The sequence below is a fragment of the Denticeps clupeoides genome, chromosome 4 (genome assembly GCF_900700375.1).
Source record: "Denticeps clupeoides chromosome 4, fDenClu1.1, whole genome shotgun sequence".
Taxonomy (NCBI): Eukaryota; Metazoa; Chordata; class Actinopteri; order Clupeiformes; family Denticipitidae; genus Denticeps; species Denticeps clupeoides.
In genome coordinates, this window is record NC_041710.1 from 20,069,981 (window position 1) to 20,087,197 (window position 17,217).

A 17,217-nucleotide genomic window follows, 5' to 3' on the forward strand; every position below is an offset into this window, starting at 1 on the left:
TTGTTTCATAAAACACGTTTAATAAATCTGTACCTATTATCTCATTATCCTTCATTATCCTTCATTTTTGCTGTTGACCAGGCCATAATCTAGAGCACCATCTGTCGGTAGGCTTTGAAAACTGAATAGGAAGAGTTATAGGCCATTTCTATGAACTTGTTGAAAGAAGATAAAGATGTGACTGAATTGTGCAATGGATGGTTATTATTAATATCAATTGATATGGCTAATGCAATTTTTATTGTGTATTTGCTTTTATTTGTTTACTAATTGGCTACCTCTTTCAGGTCTAGGCCACCTCAAGCACTATTGTGCTGATCGATATGCTAATAACTCGAGGTTGAGGGTGCGTGTCCTCCTCCGAACCTTGCGTCTCGACAGCAGACGCGCTACAGAGGCGCGGGTAAAATCTGAAATCGCAGCCGCGTTTTGTGGGGATCGTGGACGTGGCGCGTCGTCGCCCCGGACCGAAACAAGTCAGGTCCTCCCGTCAAGTTCCAAGCCGCTTAGCCGCAGCGTCCAAGTCTAACGCGACGGGCGTTAGAGAGAGAGAGAGAGAGAGAGAGAGAGAGGATTGGGGGTCTCTCTCTCTCACTTCCTCCTAGTCGTTCACGGCGGGCGTTAGAGAGAGAGAGAGAGAGAGAGGATTGGGGGTCTCTCTCTCTCACTTCCTCCTAGTCGTTCACGGCGGGCGTTAGAGAGAGAGAGAGAGAGAGGATTGGGGGTCTCTCTCTCTCACTTCCTCCTAGTCGTTCACGGCGGGCGTTAGAGAGAGAGAGAGAGAGAGAGGATTGGGGGTCTCTCTCTCTCACTTCCTCCTAGTCGTTCACGGCGGGCGTTAGAGAGAGAGAGAGACCCCACTAATCTCTCTCTCTCGCTCTCACTCTCCCTCACTTCCTCCTAGTCGTTCGCAGCGGGCGTTAGAGAGAGAGGGAGAGAGAGAGAGAGAGACCCCCTTCTCTCTCGCTCTCTCTCACTCACTTCTTCCTAGTCGTTCGCAGTGGGCGTTAGAGAGAGAGGGAGAGAGAGAGAGAGAGACACCCCCTTCTCTCTCGCTCTCTCTCACTCACTTCTTCCTAGTCGTTCGCAGCGGGCGTTAGAGAGAGAGAGAGGGAGGGAGAGAGACCCCCTTCTCTCTCGCTCTCACTCACCCTCACTTCCTCCTAGTCGTTCGCAGCGGGCGTTAGAGAGAGAGGGAGAGAGAGAGAGAGAGACCCCCTTCTCTCTCGCTCTCTCTCACTCACTTCTTCCTAGTCGTTCGCAGCGGGCGTTAGAGAGAGAGGGAGAGAGAGAGAGAGAGACCCCCTTCTCTCTCGCTCTCTCTCTCTCACTCACTTCCTCCTAGTCGTTCGCGGCGGGAAGCGCGAGACAGAAGAGCCCGAAATTCCCTCACGTGCTGCGGCGCTCAGGAGCTGAAATAAACCAGCCCGCTCCGTTTCACGCTCTGCTTTTTATTCTCACTCACGTTGACGATTAAAATGCGCGTCGACCACCCGGCCCGGTAGCGGAAGGATTTATGCCTCAACATGCAAATTCGCCCCAACAGTAAGTCGGCTTGACACTTCGCGTCATTTTCTCTCTGTTGTCATTTGGCGTCCTCAGTTAGCCTCTGCGCTAACGAGCTCGAACACCCGCGTGTTTGTTTTGCGTTTTATTTTATTTCCTCGCTGCCAGAGCGACTCGCGTCCACTAACTGCGGGGTTTAGAGGCGGCGGCGGCGGGGTTCGGAGGAGTGGAGCGCGGAGCGAAACTTACGGCTCCGTTACTACAGCGTTACACGGGCACGAATCACCACGCCAGTGTGTGTGTGTGTGTGTGTGTGTGTGTGTGTGTGTGTGTTTGTGTGTGTTTTAGCATGACGGCGCTTCCCTTCCGCCTCGCAGGTTAAAGTTGTCGCGGGGACCGGAACGTCGCGTCCGAGCCGCGGCTCCAGCATGAAGAGGCGACAGAAGCGCGTCCTGCAGATGGCCTTCGTGTTCGTGGTGACTCTGATATTCCTGCCCAACGTGGGCTTGTGGGCACTGTACAGGGAGAAGTATCTGATGAAGGCGCACGATGCCGGGGAGCAGGTAAGCCTCCACGCACCCCTATTACCGCTGGTTCTCTCACATTATATATGTGAGATCAATTTATATTTTTATGTACCAATCTTGTACAGTACACTCCTCTCCGGTCTAATATTTTAAACAGACAAACATGAACACAGAACTGAGTAAAAATGGGAAACAAAAACTTTTTTTTTTTTTTGCTGTAATCCTAGAAGTATTAAAGATGAAATTATCCAGCAGTGCGAAGCTACTCCTCCCTCATCTAGTCTGCCGGTCAGAAGTTTAATCCGTCCCACGGTGATGGAATGCTCACTGAGCGTAGCTGACATGAACAGTATTATTACTAATGGGGTCACAGGGTTCAAAATGCTTGCAAGACAAAATAGCTTTTCAAGATTTTTCAAGATTTATTATTTTAACTTGGTGAAAAACCTGTCTATAAAAAATACCTTGTCTATATAACAATATAATAAGGATTTACCCCCTTAACAAACAATTTACTTTTTACTTATGTATTTTTATGGCTCTCACAATGACTTTGAAGTGCATGCTTTTGCGTATAATGTGCATTAGACACTGTCGTTACAACAGTTGGCTCTTTCACTGGAAATCTACTTTGCGATTGAATCAATTTGTATTGCTTTGATCAGTTTCCTCTGCTGGATCGCTGCACACCCAGAGTGGCCCCTTGAAGCGAGCTCTTGCAAGTGGCACAAATCCCTGGGCAGCTAGGCGGGGCATCCATTTTGCTAATGCATCCTAACTGCCGTTGACAATTAGCCACATGGTATGTTTTGCATAGCAGCGCTTGCCAGTTGTGATTCCGTTCTCTCTGAGAATTGGGAGCTGCATTACTGTCGCAACGATTCCTCTCTCCCGGCTGAGATGTACCCCAGACCCAGGAGACTCTTACACCAGGCCCTTACACCAGAACCGGGCCCCGATTTATACAAGAGGCCACAACACCAGAGACCACCAATCAGGACCCAAGCCCCCAAGACCCTGCCAGAATTCCATAGCAGTACAACCCCCATCCCCTCCAAGAGCTGCCAGAGCCCCATCCCGGTCAAAACCGCATACCTAGCTCCGAACCCCCAGGGAACCACCAGATGCCCCATGTCCATACCCCCCCTCAACGAAACCCCACACCCCCAAACCCACAATGTGATTAAGTTGATCAAAGGAGACAGAGAAATTCACCTGCTGCATCAATACTAATATAGTCCAGCAAATTATCTCTATATTGGTTGTAATTCAGATTATTTTTATTTTTCCAGTTCACAAGGACAGTTTTCTTAGAAATGCATGAGGTACAATTTCCATGGTGACACCTTCTAGGAGACCCAAAAAGCAGTCTGAAGTTAAGAATGGTACTTTTCAGACACTTTGATAAATCTTCACAAATCCTGCACATAAAATCTCAGAACAGGTGGACAAGAACCAAAAAGCATTAATGTGGTTGTCAGATGTGCTGCAGTTGTTAGTAGACGTAAAACCCATTTTGAACATCCTTTGGCCTTTATAGTGCACTCCCCCCATAATTTTATATTGTATTAATTGTAGATTGGTATTTCTTGTCAATTTAAGTGTTTTTAAACAAATCTGAGGCCAGAAAGTGTGGTCTGAGCTGACTGATAGATCCTCCTCCCATTTAGAAATAGGAAAGGAGACTGAGTTATCTGTTTTGGAAAATGTCCTGATGTTTTAGACAGTAATTTGGGAGTTTTTTGATTAAGGAATTTTTCCACACTTGATTTATATCTTTCAAATATGTGTTCCAAGTATTTAATGCCTTTACAGCTCCAATTGGAGAAGTTTATCATATTATTGTTTTGTATATCTAGTATAGCTGGGTATATCTGGTGTATGTTTATAGCTAATGTTGCACGCTGCATGTAACTCTTGAAGAATGAGATATGGGTGAGTGTGTACATGCTTGTGTGTTCTTTAAGTCTGTGCATGCTGTGAAGATGTGCATGATGTGGGTACACTGAAACACTGTCTCTTTAGTTTTTTTTCTTCACTTAGATGCGTTACGTTATCAGTGACTGTGACCGAATTCCGTATAGATGCGTTTTTTAACATGGGGTGTTTACACCTGCTGCTGGCTGAATTCCAGCGATTCCCTCAGAGATTTAAATTCTCTGTGTAGAATCTGGACCAGCGTCCAAGCTGGACTGAATCGATTGAATCCAGAATGTCGGCAAAGTCTTCACCAGTCGGCGGTGTTGATCCGGGGGATTCTGCCAGGCAGATTCTTTTGAAGGAAGGCATCTCGTTTTTGGCTGCTGAAGCTGAACTTTGCCTTTTCTTCATGACTGAAAAGTTTCTAAATTCTCCTCGCTGTCTTCACCCTCCATTAAAAAACGTCTGACGTCACCTACAGCATTTCCACTCTCTCTGAACAGTAAATGTTAAGTGCAACAGTAAATGTTATGGTCCGAATCTCACTCGCTGCTGAGAAGTGGAGTGGCATCGCTGTAGTGGGCACGGTAATTCTGTGCTGGCTTCAGGTTTCAGCTGTGATACATTTGCGGTGCCGGGGGATAAATGGCTCGAGTCTGTTTATGGCTTCTTGTAATTGCTTCCTTCTCATTTGTTTCATCCTGTTTGCATGTTGTTGCCCTTGGGCTGGCCCTATTCACAGAGTCAGTCACTTTATTATCACTGAAGTGGCAGGTGAGCGCCTCGAAAATGGCTGGGACAGAAGTATCGGGGGGCCTTACACTGGGATGCTGTCTCCTCCATCGACCTCCACTTAATTCTGAACCAACCTCAAAATGTCTCTTTTCCTGCTCAGAAGCCATTTTTCAAGTATAGGCCTCCCTCAAAGGGGTGTTTGTAGTCCTGGCACATTCCACAAGTTTGTTTTATGTCCACAGGTAATTTTGTGTGCAGTTTTTCTTACTCGCGTTCTTTAGATCTGCTCTGTGTCTCCTGCAGAATCATGTCTTTAAAGTGTTTAAAATACGTGTAAATACGTGTTAATAGGACGAGAAACTTCTTGATTTTGGGGTGGTCTGCTCTGACACAGCAGAAGAATAGAAACAGTCTTCTGGATTGTCACAATTTCTTCTGATTTTGAGGTATCATAGTTTGGAAAGAAAAAAATTGAATAAATAAGATCCTTGTTGCTTTCATTCTGTCACGGTCTGAGGGGGAAATAATTGACAACTGCAATGCTCCTCCGGCGCCCATCAAACGTCACTGTGGGGGACCGACTCCGAGCAGTGTCAAAGCCTCCTTCTTTGTCATTCCAGTCCAATTAACTGTGATTGAACGAGATTTAGGATTACACCAATCCCCTTTTGTTGTTGGGTGACTGGGCAGAAAGCCTATCTTGCAATTTAAAGTAAAGATAATGACAGCTTGTAAGCACGTGCTGTCATGGTCAGGTGTACATTTGTACAACGTTTTGGAATGCGTGTTTAGGATTTATGACTGAATGCAGTAAAAATGCCCTGTTCATTCTCGCATATATGGTAAGTTTGGCTACAACGTCCAGACTGCTGTGGATGCATAATGCTCAGTCTGCTGTTGAGACAGCAGTGTCGTTGCTCGCCTTGAGACTCTTCCCTGAACGTTAGAATATTTACATTGCAACAGCAGACACCAGAGGTCCAGTTCCTGAATGCCTCCTGCCAGATTAATTCCAACATTTGCTTAATTACTTAATGAGTGACAGGTGATCGTTAACATCTAATGATGCATGTGGCATATTGGAAGTGCAGACGTTTGGAATGGATGCTGGTTGGAGGTATTTCAAGAGCTGTACATGCTAATACAGAACTTTGAAGGATTATGTAGTATCTTTTATTTTGTTAAGCGCCTGTAGGTGTTGACATCGGAAGAATGAGATGTGAAACTGCTGAAGGAATAACCATATGAGGGACTTAATGATATCACAGAAACCTGTGAAGCCTTTGTATCCCCCACCATGGCCTGAGATATTGTTTGCCAGGGAAGGAATGGGTGACTCTGTCGTCTCTTTCCATTTGGCCATGAAGTGACAAGAGGAAGAAAGATGCAGTAATTGCAATTACCCTCTGTGTCATGTCGGAGAGATGCATTATGGTAATGCGCATGTCAGACTGACAATGGGAGCACGGGCCGACCAGTGCACCAAATTATTTGAATAGAATTGTGAACTGAACACAGGAAAAAGAATCTCAAAAAGAGGGTATAGAATCTATTGTCAGATAAACTGGGAATACAATGGCTGGAAAAATGCTATTTCTAGATTAGCCCTATGGTCCTTGTCATAAGACATTCAGCGCTGTTCTTGTGACCGCCAATGTGGTGTGACATCTGGCTAGACTTCAATTTTGTGCTATAATAGGTTGCTGGATATGTAGCAGTTGAATGGTGACCATGTTATTGCCTAAAAGAATGAGTGTTTTTTTTTTTCAATAATCAAGCTTTTTAGCCATTTTATTGAATATAGACTGAATTCTTTTCTTTTAAATGTGAAATTAAATTTCTCCCCTAAAGGCATGTGGTGTAAGCCTAGTTAAAAATATTAACTGTGAGCATTTCTGTTCTTTTCAAATGACTTTCTAAGGTAATGATGACTATTATTCTTGCTGAGCAGGCAAAGTGGTTGAGCCCTATGCCCTTTTTCACCTCTCACCAGCTTTGTGTTATTTTCTTGCAAGTGTAACATGATTTTGAAGAGAGAGCTAGAGTGACTGAGAGCGCTGTGGTTCATCTCTGTTTTGTTCTTTGCTTGAAAAACCCTCACTCACACTCTTTTGCATCTGCGACTGTAAACACCAGGCCCCTCATAAACACCCCTTCCCCAACCCAATTCCAGTCACTTGTTCTTCCTGTGGCTCCTGAACCGCGTGTGGTAGCCTGGCCCATCAGAAGAGAGGCAATTTAAACCTGATTATTCCCATATGCCCCTGCATGCCGACAACAGGAACAATGTCTCGGGCTGTTCTTCGTGTCCACCGAGATTAAAGAGCATTTGATATGGAGTGATGGCCATATACCAGAGCACAGTAATATAAAAGCACTTACCCACTGACTCACAAAACAAAAGGAGATGGGCTCCTGTTGGAGCTTGCCGCGGAGGCCACCTCCATTACACTAATAGCACTCTCACAGGAGGCTGAAAGCTTCTGGAGGGCCACTTATTCCCCATTTCCTTTGCTCTTTATGAATGAAGGTGACACAAACATGGTCGGTTTTAATATATTAATTTAAATTATATGCATAATCATTGAAAGCAGTGGTCAGCTTATTAAAACATGGTTTCATTTTATGTCAGTAGCATTTATTAAACGTTCTAGCCACCATTACTGTTTCTCTGAAAGTTGTGCCATAAGCAAGCCACCGATGGCTTGCAAGCACTTTTCTTCACCTGCTGGAGGGAAGTCTGATCTTGGGCTTACTGTAGAGGAGAGAATTATGGGGATATGGACTGTCATCTTTGACTGAGTCCTCCAGTGTGGTAATTGTTATTCAAAGAGGGCAAGCTTCATGTTTTTTATGGCTCCTCTATGTGGCGTGTCTGCAGATTTATGGCTTTAAAATCCATCGCACAGGGTGATATTTGTCAGAGGCGAAACATAACTACTGTTAAATTAGACAGCCAGTATAGCCTGACGGAGGGTCTGTGGATTTGGGCAGTGAAGATTTTAAGGGGTTGGAGTGGCCACGGAGCAATAATAAGCTAACCAAAACTATGATTTCAACCAGCCATTCCTATCTGGGGAATGCAAATGAATCACACCTAACCCTGAGGCTGTGCAGTCATGCCCTCAGTGTAATGTGACAGGTACAGTTTAATTTGCAAGCATATGTAAGACACCTAGAACCCACCACATCCCAAAGCTAATGAATGGCTAACCAATGAATAAGTATTAAATGGACACATACTATTATCTTGTTTGCCATGGGGCCATTTTTTAATTACTACATTTAAAGGTCAAGGTAAGGGTTTAGTGCGAAATGTCATCTTTCCTACCATGCTGTGGCCAGTAATTCACTGCTGGATTCATTTCTTTGTGCTTAATTGACTAACACAGTGATATTGGTTTCGTATCCCCAGGCGTAATCTCATCAGCCACTGTTTGTCTCCGCCTCATAATTGAATTGAGTTCGATTGATCCTGAAAAGGGCATCGCAAATGGCGCACGTTTAGCCCACCTCCACCCCTTGACAATATGAATCAATAGACACCAGTTTTTAAACTGTGTTAGATTTCATTATCACGTCTCTGGGCTTATGTTCAACACAAGTCAAGGAGCAGGTGTCATAGCTGCATGAGAATAGCTGCCATGAATAGTAGTGTGGCTTTGCTCTGGTCGCCATTCTTCTTCTTTAGTGCACCGAGGCGCTCCTGAAGTGGCCATTGACTCCGTCCATCTTTTGTGACAGCAAGACCCTTGGGAGCTGACCAGAATGCAAACTCTTGCATTGTCCTGCATTGGAAACACACTGTGCATTTTATTCCTTTGTGTTTTAGTGTTTCAAATTGTCCAGTTAATTAGGCAACAATAAGTATTATTCAAATCTGTTTTTAATTGGAAGCTGCCTGTCAGATTCATGTTAAAAGCTGCCAGAACAGGAGCGGGTTGGCTGTAGAATGTAGAGTAATTACTGTTTCCAGCAGAACACTCAGAGGTGGATTCTGCATTATAGAAAGTTGCCACAGTGGATGTTTTACTCCAGTGCCAATTCAAATGAGCTTGATTAGTATCTTTTAATATTGTGTGAATTCCTTCAGGCTTGTCTCAGGGCCTGGGATATATTCAAATCCATTTCTTTTCTTTTTTAATGAACTCCTTCCATCTCTCTAATTTATTGCACACTGAAAAAATCTTTACTTGGCTGCACATCCTAACAGGCAAAGTTCTTGATGCTTATTAGGATATTTGTTAGTCATTTTAGTGCATTATCCAATTAGAACCCTATCCTAGGATCCAATCCTTTTAGTGGAGAGAGGGGGAAAAAGGGTCAGAGAATAATCGGTTTTCAGTGTTGTCAGTGAATCAACGTTAGTGAATCAAGTCACTGTCTTTTTGCTTTTCTTTCATTTTGTATAGGTGTTATTACAGTGAAGGACTTTAGGGTTGCAGAATTTATGAGTGAGATCTACACTACCAGTCAAAAGTTTGGACACACGTACTCATTATGGTTTTACAATATAGAACAAAACCCAGGACTATGAAATAATGTTATAAACAAAAAAAGATTAAGAACAAAAAAAAAACCTGATTTATTTAACATACTTTCCTTTCTCCTGCTACAAAAATACTAAATATTTTTCTTGCATTGGATTTGCCAAAATGGCCTCCATCATAGTCTCCATAACTGCCATAGAGTAGGTGCATCCAAACAGTGCATTTGGGCTGGAACATGATGAGAATGGGTGGAATTGAATTTTTTCCCTTTTAATTCAACTGAAGTCCATGTTTTCTGTTATAAACATATTTATTCACTAAATTTATTCACTGCGTGATTATGTAGTGGATAGGAGAAAAGAACAAATGGGCTTGGGCATTTACTGGGCATCTAAATGTATCAAATAAATAAACATTGGGGAGACCTGGAATGCAAAAAAGTTTATGCCCACTTGCATTATGAGCTGGAACCATTTTAATAAAAATCATGTTTTGAATCAACTGATTTGTTTGCATGACCAAGAGTTTGCTGAACTGCGTGGTGTTCGCCAAGATTGTTCGTAACCGACCAACACGGTGTTGGTGTCCCACCTAAACGGGAACCACGTGTTGCGGGCTGCAGCAGCTATTTAGCATTTTACAATTAATTTTATTTTATTATTTGGATTCCATGATTCTGTGATTAAGTGTCTTGCTCAGGGACTCAATGAAATGTTTGGTCATCTGGTGTTACCCACTTGGCTACTACCATCCAATAGCAAGGTGCCACTTAGGTATTATTCATGGCAGCCCACACTCTTTCTGTGTCAGACTTCAGAATTAATCATGATCAATATAGAGATCAGCTTATATGAACATCAGTTTTGGCCATTCTGTCCATGTATTGTGTATGGGGACATGATAGCAAGCTAATGAACAAGAGAGTGAGAGAGATGGAATTTGTTTGACTAAAGAGCACAGGGACACTGCCACCTCTGTTTAGAGAGGAATTGTGTTCATGTTTGGTGTGGGTACACCGGAAAGCCCTCTGGATTCCTAAAATATGTCTTAATCAAAAAAAACGAACCGTCACACTTCACACTCTTCCGCATTGTGAGGTTTACAGGCCGGCCCTGTCGCCTGTAGCTGTTGGGCTCCATGAACCCCATTTTTATTTCTGCACATTCCTGTCCAATTGTTTTGCCATTATAGTCCGCTTGCTGCTGTGCATGTTTAAGTAGGCTTTATTGGGCATGGTAGCTGTAATGTTTATTGCTTAGTTAAACAAAGCAAGAGGCATGTATCAGGGTCCTTGTTGACACGTGCCTCTTGATTCTGCCTCTGTGGGTCATTAAGAGACGAGCTGCTCTCTCCTCAGCCTGCTGCCCCTCGGCTTCAGCGTTATTTATGGCCGCGCGGCCGTTCATACAGACGCTCCTAATTACAGTTCACTATTAAGATTAATGGGTGGGCTTCTGCCGGATGAATCTGCCAAGTTTACCTTTGCTTCACCCGTATGATGGATGCCAAGCCAAAGGTTTTCACAAGACTCCCCATGGTAACATACGGGACATTGTAATAAGCCAGCAAGAATGCTGTTTGGGGGTTCAGTGTATTTCGTTACTGCATGTGTACGGCCATAACATACAAGTGTTGATGTAAGCAGCTGAAAATTAGAATCTTCCACTGATATCGATTATCACAGTGTCGCTGCACTTTTATTGATTCAGATTTATTGATTGTGCTTTTTTCTGTGCTTTTTTCTCTGTCTCTTTTGTCACCTCATGCTTATACATCCTCTGTAATGTTGCTCACCACATTGTCTCTTCCCAATTCCCTTCTAATGGCTTTTTTATGCCCACCTCTTGGTATTTCTAATTCGTGATCATCTCCATTCATTGCCATCTGAATCCCACTGACCTACAGGGTCAGGCTGAAAGAAGTTGTTAGATGTTGCTGGAGTGGGATACTGCCTGTTTGATGATAGAATGTGAGCACGTCTTCAGAAGTCATGATCTCCATTTCAGCACTAATGGTCAAATCAGCCTGTAATTGCTTTTTATGTCTTCCTGAGGAAGCCTGTATTATCCTTAAAGCCATTATTAATGTCCAATCATACCTCATGGACACTCTGACCATAATTGTGACAATTATCTTTTTTAACATGCTTCTATTATGTGTAGTGTAGGTCATACTGAATGCAAGAAATTAACAAAAACATCTATAGTTAGCCCTGTTTTTGATCCATAATTCATTTGTTTTATATTTAAGGCTAATATAATCAACTTAATTTCCCATTGAATTATGCTGCAGTTTAAACTTCTATAGTTCTGTTTTAAACTATGAATCAGCAATAGCAAACTAATACCGACATGTTTCAGGGTTTTTATTTGTCACATAAGTATTAAACACAATGTATCTATGCAGATGCAAAAAAATTATATTATATTCATAAAACATTATATTCTTTACTGGGGATGAAATTCTGTGTTTTGCTCTTTGTTTAGCTAAAACTAATTTTGTTTTTGTCTCTATGTATTTTCAACATATATGTAACTGATACAATTTAAACCAAAAAAATTGAAAAGATTTATATATCTATATCTCAACTTACAGACCTTAAGAGGTGACAGCTTAAATCCAATACTGTGGTTTGGATTTGGCCCAGTTTTGAATTAAATCAAAATAATTAATTCCATTAATAAATTCCAATTAGAATCTCAATTTCACATGTACTGGAAACCAAATTCCTGATCATAACTGACAACATATCAGTAGATTTGGACATGAAACTTGCTTTGTGTGGATAACAAAATGTCACTTCCAAGTAATTTCAATGAATGCCAGCTTTGTTATTGAATTCTCAGCTAACAGATAATATCCAAGTTATTTATACCAGCTGGTACTGAGTATATTTGGATGGCAGGCCACAGCAAACTTGGCAAAATTCACAATGTAGAACAGTGTTTACAGTGGGTGTCTGAAAGTTTTCTGTCTTTTTTTTTTCGTCACTACACAGAAGGCTAGTTGAGGAACACTAACACACTGACATTAACAAGGCTGTCTTATTTTGTCTCTGTAGGTTTCCTTTCATGATCACCAGTTTGTGGCAAATTCTTTGTGAGCCATGAGGGTGTTTGGTCATGTAACATCTGCGTCTCATCCATTTCAAAGCTGACGTGAGGAACAACACTGAAATCTAAAATCCTTTGTTGAAAAAGAAGTCAGATGAGCTATGACAGTGTTATTATAGCCCAAAGAAAATAAATCACCAAGCCGCATCAATGTTGAGTGACTGTCAGGGCTTAATATCAGCGTGACACAGCGTTTGATTTGGGCCTCTGTGCTGAGCGTGACAGCCACTTTGCTGGTGATTTGTTTACATGTCTTATTGTTTCCCGCTTGTCTGTGATGCTATTTGCGTTAGCTTTCAGAGATGCTCCTTAAAGTCCCACACTGAATTCCTTTCTGTGACACATGGTTCTTCCACATCCAGATCTGTGACAATGCTAGATGTTTCACACAGGGTCCTCGCTAGGACCGTCTCAATGTTTTCCCCCAACTGGCACCGTAACATCAGACTTCACACCAGAATCCGGCATAAAAAGACTTGAAGTGGGAAGATTTGCGATTGTTGCGGAGGCAGGACCCCTGTAGGGCACTGCTGTTGTGAGTGTTTGGGATTCTGGCATCAGCCATGATGCTCCTCAAATCCGTAAGGTATGTTGTTTGAGGGGATGAGATTTATTAAGGTTGTAACTGTACTAGTGCAAGGTTTTGCACTTTGATGCTGCTTAGAAATGATTGATATGCATTTGTTCAGCTTGCAAATTAATATGGTCATAGAGCCAATAGGATTGCAGGCATTAACTGTTTGGCGATTAACCGCGGTGTGAAACTTTGCAGTTAATCCATCGTCAAGACTTCCCCAACATGCCAAGAAAAATATTAAAGAATATTGTGACACACATAAAACACCCCAAATGGATCATGGCAGAAGGACAACGTGAGACAACCAACAGTGGGACTACTCCCATTGAAGTGCTTGAAATCTCCTATGTGATTTGGATACCCAAAGGATGCTGAAGGAGAAATACTGCTCCACCGGTCACCCATTTGCAGAGCTTGCAGTTGTGTCCAAAAGGGGGTTCGAAATTCTACGTGGGTGACAGGGAGGCTGTTATAGAGTGCTAAATCTTCCACAATTCACATATTATAAAACACATATTTGTACAATAAAAGGACAGCATTCAAGCAGTGAGGGAAAAAACACTAGCATGATTCGCTTAAAGAACTCGGAGAACTATAAAGTCATTTAGCCATGTGGTGTAGGCTACAATTGGATCTTTTTTCCAATTTGACAATAAAAAAAGCTGTATGTTTACTTCTCGCCAGGCTCATATAAAGGAATATTAAATGTTGCCTGTTTGCATAGTGAAGCGAAGTGCTTTGCTCAGTGGCACCTCAGTGGCGTCTTGGCGGATCGGGATTCGAACCGGCAACCTTCTGATTACGGGGCTGCTTCCTAAACCGCTAGGCCACCACTGCCCCAAATAGGTCCTAACAAGGTATCTCCCATGAAGCGCTTGATTGCGAAATAAATCGTCTCATTTTATTAAGTGTGGTGACCAGACATGCACGTGAGTGGAATTTTGGTAGCCTCTGTGGAATGCTATGTGATTATGCTCAGCTATTTAACTTCAACTTTAACTTGAACTGATTTATGAACAGTTAAAGCTAGACAGGTTTATCATTATTTTCTTCTTTTGTTGTCACAGTTATCGATTTTGGCAGCAACAAATGAGCTGTGCTACCTATAGATGTGTACAGAGATTACTTTTTATTTTTTCAAATTTTTTCCCTTACTGTCTGAAAAGCTGCAATAAATATCTTCGGAAGTTCAAAACCTTTATATAATGATTTATATATGTTAATACAGTTGTGATTCAATTCGCGCAAAATAATCAAGAGATTTGTGAAAGCAGGATTATTTCTAAGGCTATAATCGTATAATTGTAAAAGCCACAATCGTTTTTTTTTTTTTTGCTTGTTTTGTATTTGATTTAATTACAATTCTCAAAACATCATGGTTCATTTAATTAGTTAACAAATTGAAATGAAATACATAATCGGATATTTCCGAAATTTTTTACACTACCATGCAATAGAATTTCTTTTTATTTTGCATTGATTTCAAGGCTTGCTTGCAATGCATTAAAGAAAATTATTTCCTACAGCTTTTTTATTTATAGATATCTTTTCGATTGGATTTATTAACTATATACTGCAACCAAACATCTCAACAAGGTAATTGAGTATTGACAGGAGCTCACTGTGGAACAGAAACTCATCTGCAACAGCAAGAATACATTTCATTCTTAGCCAGCTCAGTCATCATCTTCTCTCATGACACCGTTCTCTGTAACACGTTTGACTGACAGCTTGCTGCCTTTTTAGTCTCCTGGCTCCAGGTCTGATGAGTCTGGCCCAGCTTCCTGTTTTAGAACTCATCCCAACTGACAAAAGTCGAATCCAACTCAAAATTGCATGCGCTCTTTATGTCTGTCAAATTATAATGCAACTCTTCCAGGAGCTTGCGTGACTGTCACTCCTCTTCCCTTACTTGCTTTCTAGGGGTGCTAAATTGAGAACTGGTTCAGCTCTTTGCGCTTCTCAAAGCCTGTGGTCGGGTCTTGATGTAAAGCTTTGCACGCCGCATAATTACATGTGGGTGTGTGCCGCACTGGTGAGGAGCTGCACATTAGTGAAGGAGCAGCGAGGCAGAGAGGACCCTCTCCCAGTTTCATCAGTGCATCAGTTAGGGTTACAAATCACCTTTTATTTGCATGTTTGTGCAGCTCTCTTATGGATAAGTCTTCCCCTCAGCTATACTCGTTTAGGCTGCACCAGTGTTTATCTTCCCAGCACAGGGATTAGAAATGTAATTACAGCTCAGCGATGACATTTTTGTCATTTCAACCTCAGAGTCGCTGACATTGTAATGAGCAAACCCAAGCTGGGCTTGGGGGGGTTTGAGCCCATCTTCTGGCCAATTGTGTAAACAATGCATCGTCCCGTATGAAATCACCTCTTAATGAGTGAGAAAGGAAGCACAAATTAATTATTTGCAGGTTCGTGGCTACTCTTGCAGAGTTTAAAGTTTAAGTTTTGAGTGCCTGTCCATAACATTTGAATACATTGGAACAAAGCATCTCTGAACTGCTGGGATGTTCTGCATTAGAAATGTGGTGCTGTTCTGTTCCCCACATGCCATCATAAGCATTAAGTAAATTATAAGACATAATATTATATATTATCCTGCTTGCTACATAACCTTACTAAGAAGCACATTTGTGTTATAATGAGATGCCATTACTTTAGCCATTATATTGTTCACCTGGGTCATTGAGTGATGAGCAAACTGACATTAACGCTCAATTTCATCCACTTTGACGTTCTGCTGTAAATTTCATGTTCTGGTATTACTGAAGAAATGCAAAGCATCCCTCCCACTTCTCCCTTTTTAGCAAATGTGAATGTTTCCTGAAAGTGTTTGACCCAGATTCTTCCTCTCTATTTCCATTCCTCAGATGTTGCCGGGTGCACGGTGCAAATTATGACTTTGCTTGTGCCGCAACTCACCACCAGTTATACCAAGTTGTTATACGGAATGTTTCAAGGCAATGGTGGGGACTCCTCTGAGCATGGAGTCATTTACTTCTAAAAATGTATCGTCTAAACAGAGTGGTGAACTCGGAAGGGGAGAGTAATGAACACGGTGCGCCTCCCTAACCTGATATTTAATCAGCTATCAACAGGCTGCTAAGAGCGCTTCGCAGCACGAAGTGCCCTCCATATTTATTTGGTTCTTAAATTAGATGAGTCCTATGGGGCTGTAGGGGGAGTGTAATGTCATATCTAGTTAATTGGCTGAGGTGTTTTATTATACACTTTGGCCATTTAGTTTGCTGGGCTGGACATGTGAAAGACTCTCATTATTTTGGGCTTCTTGTGTGTCCGTTTAACAGGCATGGTAAGACAGAGACTGCAAAACACCGACCTGCAGGGTTTTGTCTCTTATAATTCAAAATATCTGCAGAATTCACTTTTTCCATGCATTCCATCTCTCCATGTTTTTTATGCCTTGCGCATAATCTCACCTGGTGGCTCTCTCTCTTAGCCACAACCTACCCCCCTCAACCCCCCACTCGCCATTGTTCCTGGACATGATCCAATGTGTAATTAAAGCTTCTCATTAAGGTTCAGCAGCTCTTTAACAGGTTGGATGAATGATCACCCCAGAGCTTCTGAACTGTTTTTTTCTTCCCTTGGATGTCTGGAAATATATTTCACATTTTGCTGAGTCAGAGCCTTGGGGAGCTGGTTGTGCCATTATGCTGAAATCAGGAAATGAACTTTCTCCCTGCTACATTTAAGGGTTGCTGCTGTGCTAACTAGGATCCGAAACCTTTTGCTGTGCTTCATGAGTAATGTTTTTTTATGGTATATAGTTGTAAAAATACTAGAGATACACAAACACAGGCTCTGCATAAACAGAATGCATGCAATCCTTCAGACAACTAATTAAATTAATGGAAGTGACTGAGCCGAGATGCTGTGGCATGGGGCAGTGAGTGTCGCCCTGCATGTGAACGGCAGCTTTTTCATTTGCAGATTACCAGGACATAACCCGGAGTGTGTCACCGGGGATGTCGGCTGGGTCCAGTCAACAACCGTTTTAAAACTATTTTATCATGTCATGGCAGCCGTTCCACCACCAGGCCCACTGAGGGCGTGTGTGGCCACTCAAGGGGATGGGATATGGAAACAGGTGCAGCCGGGGTCAGCGTCCCGCATAAAAGACTCTTGGCCATTTTGGACACTGCCCGCTCATTGTTGATTCGTCACTTTGCTGCTAGCTATACCTTTGTCTGGTCCTGCCTCAGGCCCACTTCTTGTCCTTTCTCTCCGGATTACCCTTGCCTGCTTCTTGTTTGCCACGGATGTTGTCAAGCGACCGCTGAGCCCCCAACTACTCTTTTGTCTTGTCCTCTGAAGTT

The 17,217-nt window shown here is 42.5% G+C and overlaps 1 protein-coding gene across 3 annotated transcripts in view; it reads left to right on the forward strand.

Moving 5' to 3' along the window:
• The first annotated feature begins 1,247 nt into the window (after positions 1-1,247).
• The window catches only part of galntl6 (polypeptide N-acetylgalactosaminyltransferase like 6), a 131,260-nt gene continuing 115,290 nt past the window's right edge, over positions 1,248-17,217 (forward strand). For 2 of the 3 annotated variants that reach the window (XM_028977506.1, XM_028977508.1), the window contains exons 1-2: positions 1,248-1,545; positions 1,884-2,069. In XM_028977506.1, coding sequence (XP_028833339.1) covers positions 1,935-2,069 — 135 coding nt within the window. In that variant the 5' untranslated portion in view covers positions 1,248-1,545; positions 1,884-1,934. Of the gene's footprint in view, positions 1,546-1,573; positions 2,070-17,217 lie in introns of those variants that run through there. The other variant, XM_028977507.1, reaches the window with a different exon arrangement.